At 43.0% G+C, this 17,220-nt stretch overlaps 1 protein-coding gene across 1 annotated transcript in view; it reads left to right on the forward strand.

Annotated features, from left to right (window-relative positions):
• The window catches only part of SORCS3 (sortilin related VPS10 domain containing receptor 3), a 303,634-nt gene that overhangs the window by 257,621 nt on the left and 28,793 nt on the right, over nt 1-17,220 (forward strand). Inside the window, exons 15-17 of the mRNA XM_074591880.1 lie at nt 9,850-9,967; nt 11,522-11,655; nt 15,889-16,002. Of these exons, the coding sequence (XP_074447981.1) occupies nt 9,850-9,967; nt 11,522-11,655; nt 15,889-16,002 (366 nt within the window). The remainder of the gene's footprint in view (nt 1-9,849; nt 9,968-11,521; nt 11,656-15,888; nt 16,003-17,220) is intronic.

Consider the following 17,220-nt stretch of genomic DNA (forward strand, 5'->3'; position numbering starts at 1 on the left):
ACATTCAGTTTCACTTGGAAGTTGAAATAAACCGCTACCTTCAGATTTCATCCGCATGAAAAATTCCATGAAATTCTCGTTTGACCCTTCCCTTTGGGAAACAGAATACAGACCAAGATTTTCTTGAACAAATTTGTCATCATGCAAGCTGCTTTCTGCTGTTTGTATATTCTTGGTAGTTTCACTGTCATTGTTTTTCCTCTCTCTGAATAGTAGTGTTAGAACAAGGCCTTGTACCTGAGATAGTCTATGAGAATTACACTAATTTGCACCCGCTGAAAATCTAGATCCAAATGGATGGTAGATTTTATTTGGAAGAAAACGCATCTCTCATTTCTAGAAAAAAATGTGATTTTTCTTACTCTCTATCCACAGACAGAAGTACAGCAGCCCTGAATCATCACCCAGTTACCCTCAGGCTGCCGTTCCTAGTTAACAGGTCAGCCAAAAGCAACTGAATTAAAAGGTCCAAAGTGGCTCTTTAAGACCATATTTATTGTTTAGGAAAAAAATTAGACAGAGCTTTTTGTTGGCAATTGCATACCTTTCCAGTGTCATCTTTCATCTTTTATGTTTCCTTTGTTTCCAGTCTCTTGCTCCCTGCATCATCTTACTACTCGTGAGACAGTATAACTCTCTCTCCCTCTTCCATTTTCCCTAATTGCTGATCTGTGTCTCTTTCAATTAGGTTCTGCTTCCTCGTCTCAGTCCCTTTCCATCCAATTTCCATGTAACTAGTGACCTCCTTTAACGCCAATTCCATATAAGCCCTAATAAAAAACAATCGGGAGGTTACACAGCCCATTTGGTTTTCTCTAAAGTCATGATTTATGTTTAATTCATGGGGAAATAGCTCATCTCTCTCCCCGTTCATAAAACCTAACCCCGCCAGCACAATTTGCAACTGTTCCATTGCTGCTTGTGTGGTTTTGCTCCTAACAGCTCAGACTGCACATGGGAGCTAGTCTTGCTTTACTACTGCCTTCTTACACACAGGTGGCTTCAGATCAGATTTCATAATAAGCCTTCTTTTTGCGTGAAATTCTCAGCTTTTTCTTTTATTGTCTCAAAAGCTATAAATGTCAACAAGTGATGGAGGTACATTTATATAGCAGTTCCTTCTCTAAGGGTGTGCACTGAGACAGGATCTCTAGCATAGGCTCACCATTTTCTCAGGTAACATAGGACCACAGTAGCCTGTCTAGCAGGGAGGAAAATCCAAACCAAATCAAGGGAATTATGGAAGTGAGAGAACCTTGTACAGGGATACAGTCAATTCTTGGCTAGAGCTAATATGTTTGTCTGGATCTTGACTCTTTCTGCTGGGGCATCCCCCCACCTCTGGTCTGTTACTCAGCACTCTGGATCAGAAGAAATGGCAACTGGTTTGTGTTGCCTCCATATATTCATGCCATGCTGATGCTGAACTAATCAGTTCTCCTGGAGCATGGAGCACTAGGGTATAGAGTACAATAACCAACAGCAAACCCCAACTCAGATCTGGCTAGGCTTCTTAGCTCTATCTCAGTGCTGGTTGTATAAATGCCAGAATAGGTCTTGCAGAAGAACTTTATTCTCCAGGCTTGCCAAGAGCCACAGGAATGGAAATGCAGAATGCTAGACACATGCAGGGTTAACCTGGCAAACACTCAGGTCCACATCTATGCAGCATGCCCAAAAGTTAAATGGCTTTAGAGTTCATGAGAGCAGACCAGCCAAATTTAAATAGCTCTGGTACTTGACTTTTGCACTGATGGGTCCAAGCTGATGCTGCATGGACTTAGCCTGGGTGACTATGGATCAGCCCATCTGGTACCTATCCAAGCAGTTTGTAGAAAGGAACTCTCCAGTCTGTGCTATGATACTACGTTGAAGGTGGCATTGACCAAGGTCTGCTCATGAAATCACGTTGGTGATATTTGCTGGGAAGGGAGGTTCGCCTTGGATACCTGGTTAGCTGTTAAAATTGCAGCAGTAGCAACATGTGCTTCTTTTTGCTGGATGTCAAAGAGAGAATGAGCACCTTCAGTTGTAGTGGACTGATCACTTAGTGCTCCGGCAGCTGTGATTGCTTGGCTCTGGGGCTCCCCCTGGTTTTGGTGAGAGAACTTCATCCCCTCCAGAGGACTGGAAAAACCCCACCACACACTTGTTTCCCTGCGAGGAGGTGGTTCTTCCAGATTGTGCTTCATAGTGCTTCTTGGGTTTGCCCATTAAATAACTACTTCTGGTACTATCTGTTAGAGGCACAGATGTAAAAAAAAAGAGGGATTTTAACTGAAATCAGATAGCAATCTTGCTTGAGTTTCTCCCTTTCTGCATTCCCACAATGAAAGCACAGATTCAGGTCAACTGAAGCATTTCCTGATTTGGGTGACTTTACTACAGGGGTTTTTTTGCTTGCTAAGACACTTCTTCTGCAAGCATTTTTCTCTTACTATAAAAGGGGGGGGAAAGTAAGGTTGGTTTCACACTTTCCTAAGTGAAACAGTCTATTTATAATGACACTGCAATTAGCTTTTCCTTCACTATTATCAATTGAAGTATATATTTGACTCTCTATCTGGTTTTCGGTTGATCCATCCATCTATATGCTTGTGTAGTTCATCTCAAAAGGTGCTGTCTATAAAGTATATAATATTTTATATGTATTATATATAAATAATTATAATATTTTATATATATATTTCCTGACTGGAAAAGGGGAAACATAATCCCCATTTTCAAAAAGGGAAAGAAGGATGAACCAGGGAACTATAGGCCAGTCAGTCTCACCTCCGTGCCTGGTAAGATTATGGAGCAGATCCTCCTGGAGGCACTGCTGGGGCAGAAGAATAATGAAGAGGTGATTGGGTACAATCAACACGGCTTCACCAGGGGCAAATCGTGCCTGACAAACCTGATGGCCTTCTATGAGAAGGTCACAACATCAGTAGACAAGGGGAGAGCAACTGACGTCATTCACCTGGACCTGAGCAAAGCCTTTGACACTGTCCCGCATGACATCTTGGTCTCCAAGCTGATAAAATATGGGTTTGATGGACTGACAATTCAGTGGATAAAGAACTGGCTTGTCGGCCGCACCCAAAGAGTGGCTGTCAATGGGTCCATGTCCAAGTGGAGGCCAGTGACAAGTGGAGTCCCTCAAGGATCAGTACTGGGACCGGTCTTGTTTAACATCTTCGTCAGTGACATGGACAGTGGCATAGAGTGCACCCTCAGCAAGTTGCGCGACAACACCAAGCTGTGTGCGGCAGCTGACACACTGGAGGGAAGGGATGCCATCCAGAGGGACCTTGACAGGCTGGAGAGGTGGGCCCATGCCAACCTCATGAAGTTCAACAAGACCAAGTGCAAGGTCCTCCGTCTGGGTCGGGGCAATCCCAAGCACCAATATAGGCTGGGCAGTGACTGGCTTGAGAGCAGCCCTGAAGAAAAGGACTTGGAAGTGCTGGTGGACGAGAGGCTCAACATGAGCCGTCAGTGTGCACTAGTAGCCCAGAAAGCCAATTGTATCCTGGGCTGCATCGGGAGAAGCGTGGCCAGCAGGTCGAGGGAGGTGATTCTCCCCCTCTACTCCACTCTCGTGAGACCCCACCTGGAGTACTGTGTCCAATTCTGGAGCCCCTACTACAAGAGAGATATGGACGTGCTGGAACGTGTCCAGAGAAGGGCCACGAGGACGATCAGAGGGCTGGAGCACCTCTCCTATGAGGACAGACTGAGAGAGTTGGGATTGTTCAGTCTGGAGAAAAGAAGGCTCTGAGGAGACCTTATAGTGGCCTGCCAGTATCTTAAGGGGGCCTACAAGAAAGCTGGTGAGGGACTTTTTAGGATGTTGGGTAACGGTAGGACTAGAGGGAATGGATTAAAACTAGAGATGGGTCGATTCATATTGGACGTTAGGAAGAAGTTCTTCACCATGAGGGTGGTGAGACACTGGAACAGGTTGCCCAGACAGGTGGTGGAAGCCCCATCCCTGAAAGTTTTTAAGGCCAGGCTGGATGGAGCTCTGAGCAACCTGATCTAGTGGGAGGTGTCCCTGCCTGTGGCAGGGGGGTTGGAACTAGATGATCTTTAAGGTCCCTTCCAACCCTAACAATTCTATGATTCTATGATTTTTTGCTTTTATTTTTAGATATTTGAAATTCTTAAAACTTAAACAGTCTATTCTCTGGGGCCTAATCTTGTTAAGATATGACTTCAGAGGCCCCCAGGGTACTTTGTGAGAAGCAAAATGAGGTACCTTTTTATCTCTTACCTTGTTAATGTCCAGCGAAGGAAAAATGCTTCAGAAAGGAGGGTACATTTGATATTTTGTGTAGTGAAGACGACCTTATCAGCTGCCTCCTTCCTTTGTATCTTCAGTCATCTGTCTCGCTGATGAGCACAGCTGAGGACAGGAGACATTACCAAAGACTTTGACCATTACCTACCATTACACGCAAAGGAGCCAGGCTGACTAGTGAAGATAAAAGTCCTCCATCTATATCCAGACCAGCCTAGCCAAGTACAGACAGCTTCAATGCATTCTTGCTTCATTTAACGTCCTGCCAGTTTTCTTCAGAAATGATAAAGAGGACTTGATTTAGGCATGAGAAGACATTTCCATTTCCATGCTTGGGCAGCTCGTCTGAAACTGCCAGAAGGGATAGATCCAGATGCATACAGCTGATGCCTTTCCTGTGAGCAATACAGGAGCTATTACTTGAGGAGATCTATTTCTCATACCCTAGTCAGCGACAGGGATTGAAACTATGGACCGGAGGTGGATGAATTGTTATCTTGTGATCCTCAAATCATTCTGTTGACCTGTCAGGAATGAGCAGTATTGAATGACATAAAAAGCACAACTCTCAACAGTGCAAGGGATGATAAGGCAAAAGCAAAGCAATTTGACAGGAGAACACTGTACAAATGTAAGACGCCTTTTAAATAGTTTCCGTACAAGGTTATCCAGTCAGTATATACCATGTTTGTAAATTATTGTGTATTTAAAAAATTAATGAAAGACATAATTATAGCAGTATTACTGATGACCTTTTCCAGAATGACTCCATCCTGAATCTGTAAGCATTTCAGAATTGTTTTCCAGGTTCCTAATAATTTTTCTGCAAATTAATGACATCCAGCCCAGGCAATAAAAGCCTTGCCTTGTTTCTCCGAAGAAAGGATTGGGAAGCATTTTCTGGTTTCCTAGCAATAGTTTCACTGTGAGTTATGCATGGAGGCAGTTGAGAAGATGCCGTCCTATTAGCTGAGATTTTATGTGGAGTTTTAACTGCTTACTCTGAGGGACCGAACAAAATCTGTCCTGTCTAAAGCCTGTGAATTACCATCCCGTGGCTTAGGTTGGAAAACCTTTGTTAAGTTGAGCTTAGTCAGAAAACTGACTCTGTCTAAATGCCATCTGGGCTCTTGTATTTATTGCTTCTCAAGGACTTCCAGATCAGACTGCTTAGGTAGAAAAAATCAAAACATACTTTTTGTGTTGGCTTCCCAGAGTTGGACCTTGAAAACTAATCTCTCTTCTTTTGTCTTCTATTCTTGCAAGAAGCAATTAAAAGCGTTCAGTTAGGCCATGGTAGACAAAGTTAGTGAGGAAAAATTCATAGTACTTTATGTCCTTTTTTCCCCTGTATCATCTTGATAGTTCAGCTATGTTTATTTAAAAAAATCCACCTCCCTAATTTAATGAGCAGACAAAGTAAATGAGAAACAAATGCACATGGGAATCAGATAAGATAAATGAGCTGGTATCTTCAAAGAAATATGAGGACTCACCAGTTGAGTAGGGAAAAATAAACTCCCACCAACCTCTTTTTCCATCTCTTTCCTTGGGACTTTATTTGTCCAGCCACATTGGATACAGAAATCCAGATGTACGTACTGGAGCACTTAATGCTAAGCACTTCTTGATAGCCAAACACTAGCAGTTTTAAGATGTTGCAGCTCTTTGCTGTCTGCCCAACCCTCTCTGTTGGGCCTGGCCATGTCAAACCAGATATGGTGGGGAGAGGTGATGTGCATGCATCTTACTCACTATGGAAAAATATGCAGTGATGTAGTTCACAAGACTGGTGAAAGTAGGGTTCGGCTGCAATACCTGATTTTGCTCAGTGAGGGTTTGTTCCTTGTGATGGTTTGTTTAGCCCATTTTTAATTCCACAGAAGATGAGGGTTTTCACCACTTCCCAAGGAAAGCTGTTGGAGAGTCCAGTGGAGAGCCGCAGATAACATAGCACTTTTTTCCATTCCTTATATTTGCTTACTCTCATAGAAGTTTCAAATGCACAACAGAGTAATCTTGAAATGTAACATAACCTTCATCATGTTGGCTGGTCAATCAAAAAAGTGCTGTAGGTGTCCGGATTACGTTTATTATTGGTGAGCAGTGCTCACAGGGTGCGGTTGCTTTCTAGCTTCTCTGCGTATGAGAAGCTCTTATCTCTGAAGGCTGCACCACAATGTTTGATCAGGCTTAAGAAGCTTTTTATTAGCATGGGGGGGAAAAGTTACTACTTTAGGAATCAGGTGACCCAGAACCATCTCTGGAGTACAGAGGAAAACATCCCTCTGTTCACATTCCTCTAATTACATTTAGTGTAGTATTGTTTCCATCTAAATTATAGCAATTATACACAAAGATCTTCTTTGAAATCATTTAATTAAAGAGTAGCTAATGCTCTGTGCTTTTGGAATGCTAATATATTGCATTCCACTTAGAAAACTTTGTTTTTTCTATTAATTATCATTGTCAGGGAAGAATTTCAATGGCAGAGGGATTTTTTAGCTTATTTTAATAGATTTAAAAAGCAAGTGGTTGTGGCAATTTTTGTAAAACACGAAGAAGCCTTTTGCTGTCTTGCTGGACAGTTAGCTAAGGGTCAGTTTGAGGAACAGTATTTTCCTTGAGATGCATTGGCTGCCAGAGTGTTGGATTTCTCCAGCTCTCTTACCTTCTGGGTTCAGGCAAGTGTTTGTGTTTGATTATGTTCTCCCCTCCTCTTGCTATGTTTTCTGTGTAATAAACACCCAGGTCAAATCCTGAACCGGTTTAAATCTGCTGGACTAAATGATTTCTGCCAGAGTTACTCCTTTGGAGGAATGACATTTCAGTCATGCATCACATCCAGGACAAACAAGATTCATGGGAGAGCTGCCCAGCTCTGCAATAGTACCAGCCGTACATTCTGTAAGAGTATGTGCTAAAAGCAGTCATGGCATAAAAGCTGGTGTGATTTACCCAGTGTCAAAGGAAAGTGGGGAGGGGAGCTGGAGTTAGAATTCCTACTTCAGTATGGTTTTCGAGGCCGCCTTCAACCCCGCGCTGTGCTATTTCCCATTCCTCCCTTCTCCTCCCAACAAGTGCCCTGTCACCCTATAATGCTATGGTTTCCATGCGTTGATCTTGGTTCAGAATGTGCCTTCTGTGTTGAGGAATGTGAATTGCAGTTTCTTCTGTAGCTTTGCCTGAATATGGCGGTGTTTCCTATTGCTAATATCCCACAATTAGGACTGCACTAAGAAATGTTCTGAAGAGCCAACAACAATCTACCTAATAAATCCATTCCACCACACAAAGTCCTTCTCCACCTACTAATTTCTAACCTGTGTACACCTTTGTCACAGGTTCTTCTTGTATTGTATCCTCTCTCCTTCTTGTCAGCTTCTTGGACCTTGCCTCTGTGAGGCAGAACTTGGGTATAGAAGGGTGTCCACAGCAAACCCACAACTCCAGGCTCTCGGGTCTCCCCTACCCCTTTCTATCCCTGATACCCATTGGTTGAGACAGGTCTAAATGGGAAAACATGACTGATTCCTGGGTGGTCTCTGTTTCACAAAAAACAGCACAATGCAGAGGACTGTGCAAGCTACAGTCTACAGGAGTAGTAGTCTGGGCAGCGAGGGGAAAGTGAAGCCCACAACCCTGTGTGATTATGGTGTAAATTAAGATGAACTAGAGTAAAGAATGGCAGCACACTGGGGTCAGAGCGGGATCTGGATTGCAGTTAGCACTTGGAAACTCAATAGAAGTTTTTTCTTTTGTTTCACTTTCATAGGGAAACTTGCCTCTCTCCCTCTTTCTTTTTCAGTCTGGAATAATTAAAACAACAAAAACTTTAATCTCATACGTGGCTTGGGTAAAAATGTAGGTTAGTGAAAGGTTTTGTGTAATGAAAAAAACCGACATTCTTTCTCTGCCCTCTACATCTCACAATAAGGGTGGTACAATGACATTTCATAAGTGTCAGAAAAGATCTGGGTTTCAGTACATACAGAGTTTTTAAAACATGGAACTTGTATTTTAGATGAGGTTTTAGGTTCTTTTATATATTCGAGATGGCCAAGAAGTTGGTGTGTTATAATGACAAATCAACTTGATTGTTGTTGGGTTTTTGTTGTTTATGTGTGCTGAGATATTCTCCCTGCCAATGAGAAGCTGTAGTTTTGTTCATGGCTTTTCACGTCTGGCCACCTGCCCTAATCTCCTCCTGTTACGCACCTCTGGAAATCCAGTGGCAATTGATTGAAAAGCTGCTCCTTGCTGCAAAAGCTACAGCTGGCCAAGGGAATAGGAAGTTGTTACTTGATGAAAAACTGAGCACTCTGCAGCAGTCATGCTGTGTTTCTGGATGGATGGAGTCTTTTGTCTGGGTATCGGGTGTTATTCATTAAGTAAACCATGTTTTTGCTATGATTTTGCTTTCTTTGGTGAAGGTGTGAGCTACCAACATGTAGACTCCCTTAGGTGATGATGGTACTTTGGTGATGTATATTGTCAGTGCTGGTTGTTGCTTTGGTCCTTCCCTTCCAGACACTTAAGCAAGCACATAGCTTTCCCTGCATGTGAAGGAGGGCCGTATAGTTGGAACGGCATTTAGAGAGAGCTGTGTTCAACAATCAGCTCTGCTGCCAACGTTCTGGTCCAAGCTTGTGAAGAAGCCTCTGGTGCTATTCAATTTTATATGATCTCTTTCATCATCCCCTTTGTAACGGATCTGTGCCTCAGTTTTAAATTACGTGCTGAGTCCTTTAGATGTTTTTTGAATGCTGACCCTTCAGCTCCAACTGTTCTTGTAGACTGCCTTACTTAGTATGAGCCTTGTGTTGCCCTGGAGTTGTGCGGGAAAATGTGTCATTTTCATCCTGAAAATCAACTTATTACTTAGCTAGATGAACCATGAAGTGTGATCAGTGACTGGTGATGATGAGTGACCTATTCAAAAGAGTTAAGAAAAAAAACTCTACTGATAACCTTACATTGGTGATGGTTTATAATTCCACTCCTACTAGCTGCAGTCAGCATTCACCAGGTAGGAGGGATGCTGCCATCTTTGCAAGTCACTTGCCCACAGTCCATATCCCAAATATGTTACTTCAAGTGGTTTTTTTTCCAATTCATTAAGTAGTAAGTTTGTGCAACACAAAAGTTCATCAGTAAAGAAACTAAGTCAGCTAAGAAGGGCTTGATTTTGAGACAACCAAACCCATACATTCATCTGAATAGCTCCCTTGACGTTAGACACATTACTTTCTAGACTGGTGGTTTGTTGTTCTTGAGTGATGCCTAGCTGTCTGATACAGACTCAGGGCCCATTGTGCTAAGTACTAGAGGCACAGAAGACCTTCCAACACAGGCTGTACAAGGGGTCAGGAAAAGGCTAAACAATCCTAGGATGTTAGGGAACAGAAAAATGTTATTCATGACTGAGTAACATTTTCTGGCATTAAGCTCCAAAACTGTGTATTGGTTTATACAGCTGAGATTCATGAGAGATTGTTTGCTTAATGGAGGCATACCTCTGCCTGACTCTGGGTCTTTCTTGTTTTCTCTCCCATGCTCAGAGTTTTTGGGCACTTCAGTCTCCGTTCTGAATGGCAGCTGGTCAAAGTGGACTACAAGTCTCTCTTCAGTCGAAGGTGTAACAAAGATGACTACCAAACCTGGCATCTGCACAATCAGGTATTCCCACCGTGGAGGGAAGGAATGGATAGGGGTTCCTTTTCCCATGCTCTGTGTTGCCGAATAGGAATGTATTTGTTCTTTTCAGCAGAGCATATGGATTTTCTGCATCTATCAAACCACAGTTCTAACCTGTGGATGCTTTACTTCCCTGAAGCATATACATGAATAAACATGGGGCCAGTCTTCTCTGGGCAAGTTAGGGAGATTGTTAACTTCTCTTTGTATGAAAATACTCCATTGCACCAGCTGGATCTTTTTGCCCTCAGTGCTCAGGGCAATGTAAAACCTCACCTTGTGATTGAATTGTAGGAGACATTGAACTCTCTGTAACTCTGTCAGCAACTCATGAAAATAATTTTCTTTCACTTTGCCTCTATTTTCCCTACTCAAAAATGAAAATAAAAACATTTATTCATGCTCATCCTGCAGGTCCTGCAGGTATCTGTAAAGCTCTGGGGAGCCCTTGAATAAAAGACACGAGAGAAGACCAAATTATTTCATTCAATTCAAGGATACATGCTTTGCTTTTCATAAACTCTGGCTTATTTTCATGCTGGATATATTTACATCCTGAAGCTACTAGAACTGAGAGCTCAATACCCTCTAAAGATTACTTATGGGTTAGTGGCCACCAGTATGATGTCCCACTCCCTGCAGGGCAACGTAACTAGAGCCAGAACCATTGGCACTGTGACATTCCTAAATGAAATCCATGAATTAGAAATGAGCATTAATTTGGCAAGGATGTATCGGATAACTGAAGTTATAGAATGGAATAGATTAAAGTAATTTAAATGAAAGAAAAGAGAAGACGTGTGTAACCAGGCAGCCATCTTGGGAATGACTATTAATGGGAAAGAAAAGTATTTCAACTGGATGTTGTCTTTTTTCTTACTTCTATGCAGACAAATTATTTCTGCATCAGAGAAACTTCTGTTTATAGCAATTCACCTAAATGTCAAATGTTTCTTTTAGATTAGCTGCTCCCAGTGGTGATCTTGGAAACCTTTGTGTTTAAAAATCCCAGTATAACACATCAAAAATATTTAAAGTCTATAACAAAGCTACATCTATCAAGGAAAGAGGAGGAGAGACAGCACTCCTGGGTTCCACACCTAGATTTTATCCCTGCCCTGGGTTTCAGGCTTGGGCACTTCTTCCTGTACTAGATTTCATCTGACATATGGGAGAAACGCTGGAGTGCATTCACATTGTCTTTTCAGGATAATTCATAGGACTAGATACATTGGTGGATGCCTTCTGAAATATGGCATAACTAGGTGCCTGCCTTGGGCACCCAGGCATTTTGGGCACATTGTTGTGAGCATCCCAACTCAATGCTGAACACACTGAGCTCATGGGTCCTCCCAAGGCGGCTTTTGAATTTGCAAAGCCACAAAAGGGAGCTAGACTCTTCGCTCCCAACTCTTGCAGTGGTAATTGCATGCTTTCATTGCCTTTTGTATCTTTTGACAAAATGCTCCATTGAGGGCCCAGCTGCTGCTACAGCTCTCTGTTTTTCTTTCTCCTGTTGTTCCTTGGCTGCTGAAGGGGGAGCCTTGTGTCATGGGAGAGAGGAAGATCTATAAAAAACGCAAGCCTGGAGCCCAGTGCTCCCTAGGTCGGGACTATTCCCAAAGTGTGGTGTCTGAACCATGTGTCTGCGGTCAAGGGGACTTTGAGTGGTGAGTATGTGACTCTGGGGACTTTTGCAGGGACTGGTTTTGTAGCATTGGCGGTGGCCAAGCTACTGCCCGGGCAGAAAACCTGGCAGAGAAACTGGGTCTCATGCGGCTTTGTGGCTGCGATCGTACCGATAAGGCTTAGATGGGATCCCCATACCTATTGTGTGAGGGGGGCGTCCCCTTCATCTGTGGGAGAGAGATCTCCATGATAAATCCAAGCCTGGAATTCAAAAGCAGAAAATTGAAAGAATTGATTGCCATTTTTTTGTCCATTGTTCTAGTAGAGTGACAGCCAGGACTCTTCTCTGGTCCAAAGCATGGCCCTTACAGGAGAAAGAAGGAATTTCTCTGTCCTCACTTCCAAGGTCATTGAACACCTAGGAAGCAAGCTAGCAAAACTTGCATGTTTTTATCACTATTCCTTTGAATTCCTGTGAACCATTTGTTGCTTTTTTAGCAATGTTTTATTGAGAAATTTCTGAAAGGGCTTCTGTGACGTGACTGTACAGTCCACCCTTGTCAGATGTAGCTAATTGTTTTGCATAAATATTGGTGTTTCTAACTTAATGGAGCTATAATTTCCAAACTGCTTCAAGGTCACTTTGAAAGTAGTTTAAAAATAAAACAGAGAAAAAGTGAACCACTGTTTGATATTGCTCAACAATCAGGGATCGGGGATGGAAGAATGCATAACAGTCAGGATCTCTGCACAAGGAACTCCTACAAGGAACCTGTGATAGGCAATATTTCAAAGATTTAAGACTGTCAATAGCTGTGATCAGAATGTCATTTAAATGTAGTTCAAAATACCCTGAAAGCAGGTCAGCTGAGAAAATATTTTCATTTTTATAGTAGGTAATCATGATCTGTGTCTGTTTTGGTATTGGTGCGATTCCTGAAAACTTCTCTTAACTTCAGATCATTCCTGAAGAGTTGTGAGGCATGAGATCTGAAGACTTGTTTGGACTTAGGCCAGCTGAGACTCACGGTTCTTTTTAGAACATGGACACACTGAAAAGCAGCAAAGCAACAATGAATAAAAAATATAGACTAAAGTGTTTTGTTGAATATTGGAGCAGTTTGACTCCAAGAGAGAGGTTCAGGGATATAGAGCAGAGATTTTCATCTTATCTGGATGAATGTTTAATTTGTTCCTCATGCCAAAATTACATCTGAGACTCCTTAGCTTGACTCAGGAGATATTTCCCCTTTGTTCTTGTCATGGGAACTTGCAGGATGAACGAACTATCTTGCCCTGCAGTATCTGTCCTTGGCATTGGTATATGCCTGTGAGCTGAACCAAGCACCAATCTCCAGAGATGCTTATGTATTTGCTCTTTTTTCTTTTTTCCTTTTTTTTTTTTTTTGTGACTTTGTGCCTCACCAGCTTTCTATTTTCCCAGTGAAGCTTGTCTTTTCTAACCTGTGAGTGGAAAATTGTGGTAGCTAAATTGGCCTTAAGTGCTGTTCTGCCTTGAAAAGGGTCTGCATCAGAATGCACCTTTTCAATCAATCGACATGTTCCTTGCATGTGTTCAATATCATTTTCGCTTAACTTTCTCACTAACATGAGAGAATATTGCTGTTAACCTTGTCAGTCCTGCAGAGGAAATGCAGTTAGAGCACAGCAAGCTGGCTTTTGTTTCAGACTCTGCGCTACCAACAGAATTGTTAACTGGCTTCCAATTGCAAAATTATTGTAGCTGGTGGTGGAGAATCAGAAGAACAAGCTTCAATTTCAGGGTGAGTTTTGATGCTAGTCTGAAGGGCTGACTGGAAGATGGATGGGGCAATCAGTTTGAAGAAAACAGGAGCAGTGCTGGAAATGGGGTGCCAAGCTTGATCATCTTAAAAGTGATTTTCAAAGAGGAAGGTGGACTCATCTGCTCTGACTTGTGACTTCTAAAGGATGAGACAATTATTTAGTCAGTGGCAAGATACAGGTTATTCTAGAATATGATTCATCTGCCTTCTTTTGGATGTCAATATGTGAAGGGGAAGTGCTGAGAAGTGCCTTTTCTCTCTGCTGACTGGAAGAAGGCTCTAGGCAGCAGCTCACGGAGATACATCCCCGGTGTAGGTATCTACAGTTGGAAGGGCAGCTCCTACTCCTTCCCTTGGTGCTTTTGAAAAGGAAAGATGTTTACTCAGCCATTTCTGGCTGGGTTCACAATTGCCAATTGTTCTTGGCAGCACTGATTGTCCCGTCTCTTGTGTGTGAACTGAGCAGGTCCTGTGGACAGTCAGGGAAAGCAGGAGGGTGAGCACCTGGGGTTGTGAGAGCACACTGACCAGCAGTTCCCAACAGACGGGCCCTCTGTTTCCCCAGTAAGTAGGTTTGGAGGCTGGTTCTGGTCAGAGAGCATCCCATGCTACTAGGTGTGATGACGCCTGCCTTCGAGAGCTGTGCAGGCAGGACTCGTGCTGCAGGAGCTCTGCAGCACAAGCTGTGAGGGCTGCGCGCCCTCCATTTGGTCACAGCGCCCTTGCCCCTTTCTGCCTCATGTTGCAGTGCTGTCTGTTTCCTGCTGTTAGATATAAGGCTGATCTGAATTTTCGGGGCATAAATCATGATTCAGGGCCCCAGTTCAACAAATCCTCATAAGCCAAGATCAGAGGTGACTCCTTCCAACCCTTGCAGTCATTTCCAAAAGCAAGCCCTGGCCTTTTTCTGACAGAGAGAATGGCAGAAGGAACTCAGAAGTGTTATTAAGATGCTCACTGATCTTTCTTTTCCTCCCTCCTGCTTCTTTATTTGCTCTGTCAAGATAGCTTTCCTGAGAAAGACAGCACAGCAGCTGGACTTGATTATTTCCTTAACTTATGCAAACCCTGGGGCTTATGAGAAGGAAGGTGGGCAGCATGCGAGGTTTTAATATACATTTACCAGAAGTTAATGAACAAGCACAGAACCTTGAGGGCATACAGCAATGTTGTCTTTAATTTTATTAAATATTTATGCAGCTCTTTTCTTCTTTAGGGCAAAGTACAGCTCCTCCTGCATATTTTTAATTACCAAGTCACTGCCAGGCATTTTTGACTGTGCAGGTCGGACCCACTGAGAATGATTAAATTGAATGTTGAGAGAAAGAGCATTAGGGAATCTCCAAACCTTTTAAAGTAGCTTGCAGAATTTTTGCCCTCCAAAAAAGGAACGGTAGCAGCCTGGGTCACTGGGGACATAGCACAATTTTGTCTCACCAAAGCTCTTCCTAGAGACTTTCTGTTGGTAATTCAGACTCTGAATAGGGGAAGGATAAAACTCAATGTCCTAAAGGGCACAGAGGGCTTTTGAGACAGTGACTTCTGTGGTGTCTGTGTTTCCACAGAGATTTAGTTTGTTGGCATTTGTTAACCTGCTTCAGGCAAAAATCCAGAATCTCTTTTTATTTACCTCTTGAAGCCAGCTGGCCAATAGAGGCTATGCATAGAGACCTGATTCAGAGCCCATTAAAACTTATGGAAGGCTTTGGATTAATCCTGTTGCTTTATCATTGTATTGGCTTGCAAAGGCAGCTGTTAAAAAGGAGTCTTGGATGTGGTTGTGTGCACATCTAGTCTTTGGTGGTCCAAGGAAGCATCAATACCCTGGATTCCCTTCCCCATGTGATACAATGTCATGTAATCCTTAGACTACCAAGCTGGCTGTGTTGTTTTAGTTTAGTGTTGGAAAAACATCAGCTATGGTTTTCTTTCCAGCCGGTCATAGCTCATTCACGGAGCAGGGAGGCCATTAAAATACGTAAATTTACATACCTTGGCTAGTTGTTCAGGAAGTGTTCCTAGTGTTATGTATTGTTAACTGCTTCATTGAGAAAAAATGGCGTTAGATCTTGGAATTAGTCTGGTTTGTTCTGAAAGCAAAGACTGCAAAAAGCAAGCAAACCCAACAAGTGAAATTATTAGAGATTAATAGGAAAAGAAATTAACATTACAATTTTCTTTCTGAATCTCTGCCCATGTTTTGTTACCAAATGAAACACGAGTCCCACGGTGCTCTGCAAGGTTGGTAGTTCTGGTGTTGTCAGGTATCACATACCTTCTGTGAACTACGTTCCTGCCTCTCAAACTAATCAAGCACTTTGTCTCTGGATGAGCCTAACCCATGATGTTGTGCCGTCCAGCAGAGAGCCGCCAACACACACATGCTTTGGGGATCAAAACTGTCACCTAAACCTCTGAGCTAAATCTGGTGAGCAGGTACAGAGATGCACTCATTACTTTTCTCCGTAGTGACTATGGGTATGAGAGGCACAGCAACAACCAGTGTGTCCCAGCCTTCTGGTTCAGCCCGTCCTCCCTGTCCAAGGATTGCAGCATTGGTCAGAACTACTTGAACAGCACTGGGTAAGTGAACCTTGCAGTATCTCTGGTTTTGTTGACCTTGGCAGTAGACAAGAGAACCTGAATCGTTCTTTTTTTCTCTGCATCCCGCCTGGCTCTTTTCCAGTCTTATTCGTGAGGTAATGTTTGCAGCAGCATCTGTATGGAACATTGCCTCATTCCTCAGAGGCAGGGAGAAGCACATTAACATAAGTGACATGTAGATATTGTATTGCTATCAAGTGATGTATGATCCCTGGAGCCTAGACTTGGAGCTCCCCTTGGCTGCAAAATTAAAATGCGAATCAAGAAGGTCTATCTGAGAGACAGCTGAACATTTAAAAGGACAGGTTCAAGGTATTTCACATCGTTTTTCATTGAGCCTCTTCCTATCTTACAGCTGCAATCTTTTAGCCTCTTTTTTTCCCCGTCTGCCGTTTTCACTTTGTATATACAATGCCTTGAGATTTCAGACAAGCTACATGTGCTGGTTTCTCTTGGTTTTACCCAGAACAGATGGCAAGTGTTGGTTTATTATAGTAGTATCGCTTTGGAAATGCTATTCTGTCATGCAGGGGATACCCTGAAACTCTGATTGCACTGGCTGGTGCAAAGTTGCGATGTTCCTTCTCGGGCAGTGCAGGCCCTGAAGACTTTGCAGGGCTGCTTCTGAGCCATGGGTTATGACAGGGTTGTTCGTGGCTGGTTGACGTGGGTGGCTGAATAAAGTGAGGCTGCTGGGAGTCTGGAGTCACTTAACTTCAGAGACCCCCTTTCAGCTGAAAGTTTGCTATAAATATGGGATGTAATTACAGGCCAGTATGACGGCTTGTAGCCCTCTTGACAGAGAGCAGTAAGAAAATAGTTGGGGTCTGTGGCTTCTTAACCAATCCTGTATTTTTACTGTGAAATTACTAGAAAGGGTTAATCCCCCACAACAACACTAGGAATAGCCAAGTGTCATGCTAGTTAGCTAACCTCTTCCAGGAAGAGCCAAGAGAAGAACCCGATCCTTGAATCATTTTAAAATGGGATTGGACAAAGCTCTTGGCAGACCATTCCAAGCACCTTCTAGCAGAGTAGAGGCAGACAAAATGTAATAAAAAGCATAATTAAAAAGCCAGGATGCAGGGTGCAACCCTGCAGGCATGGGGAGTTGGGGGAGTTCTCTGCCTTTTAGCAGTGCAGAATAATTCACCTCCACAATGTGTGTCTGTTCTCACTGATGCTGCTGAGAATCTC

The sequence above is a fragment of the Larus michahellis genome, chromosome 6 (assembly GCF_964199755.1).
Source record: "Larus michahellis chromosome 6, bLarMic1.1, whole genome shotgun sequence".
NCBI classification, from domain to species: Eukaryota; Metazoa; Chordata; class Aves; order Charadriiformes; family Laridae; genus Larus; species Larus michahellis.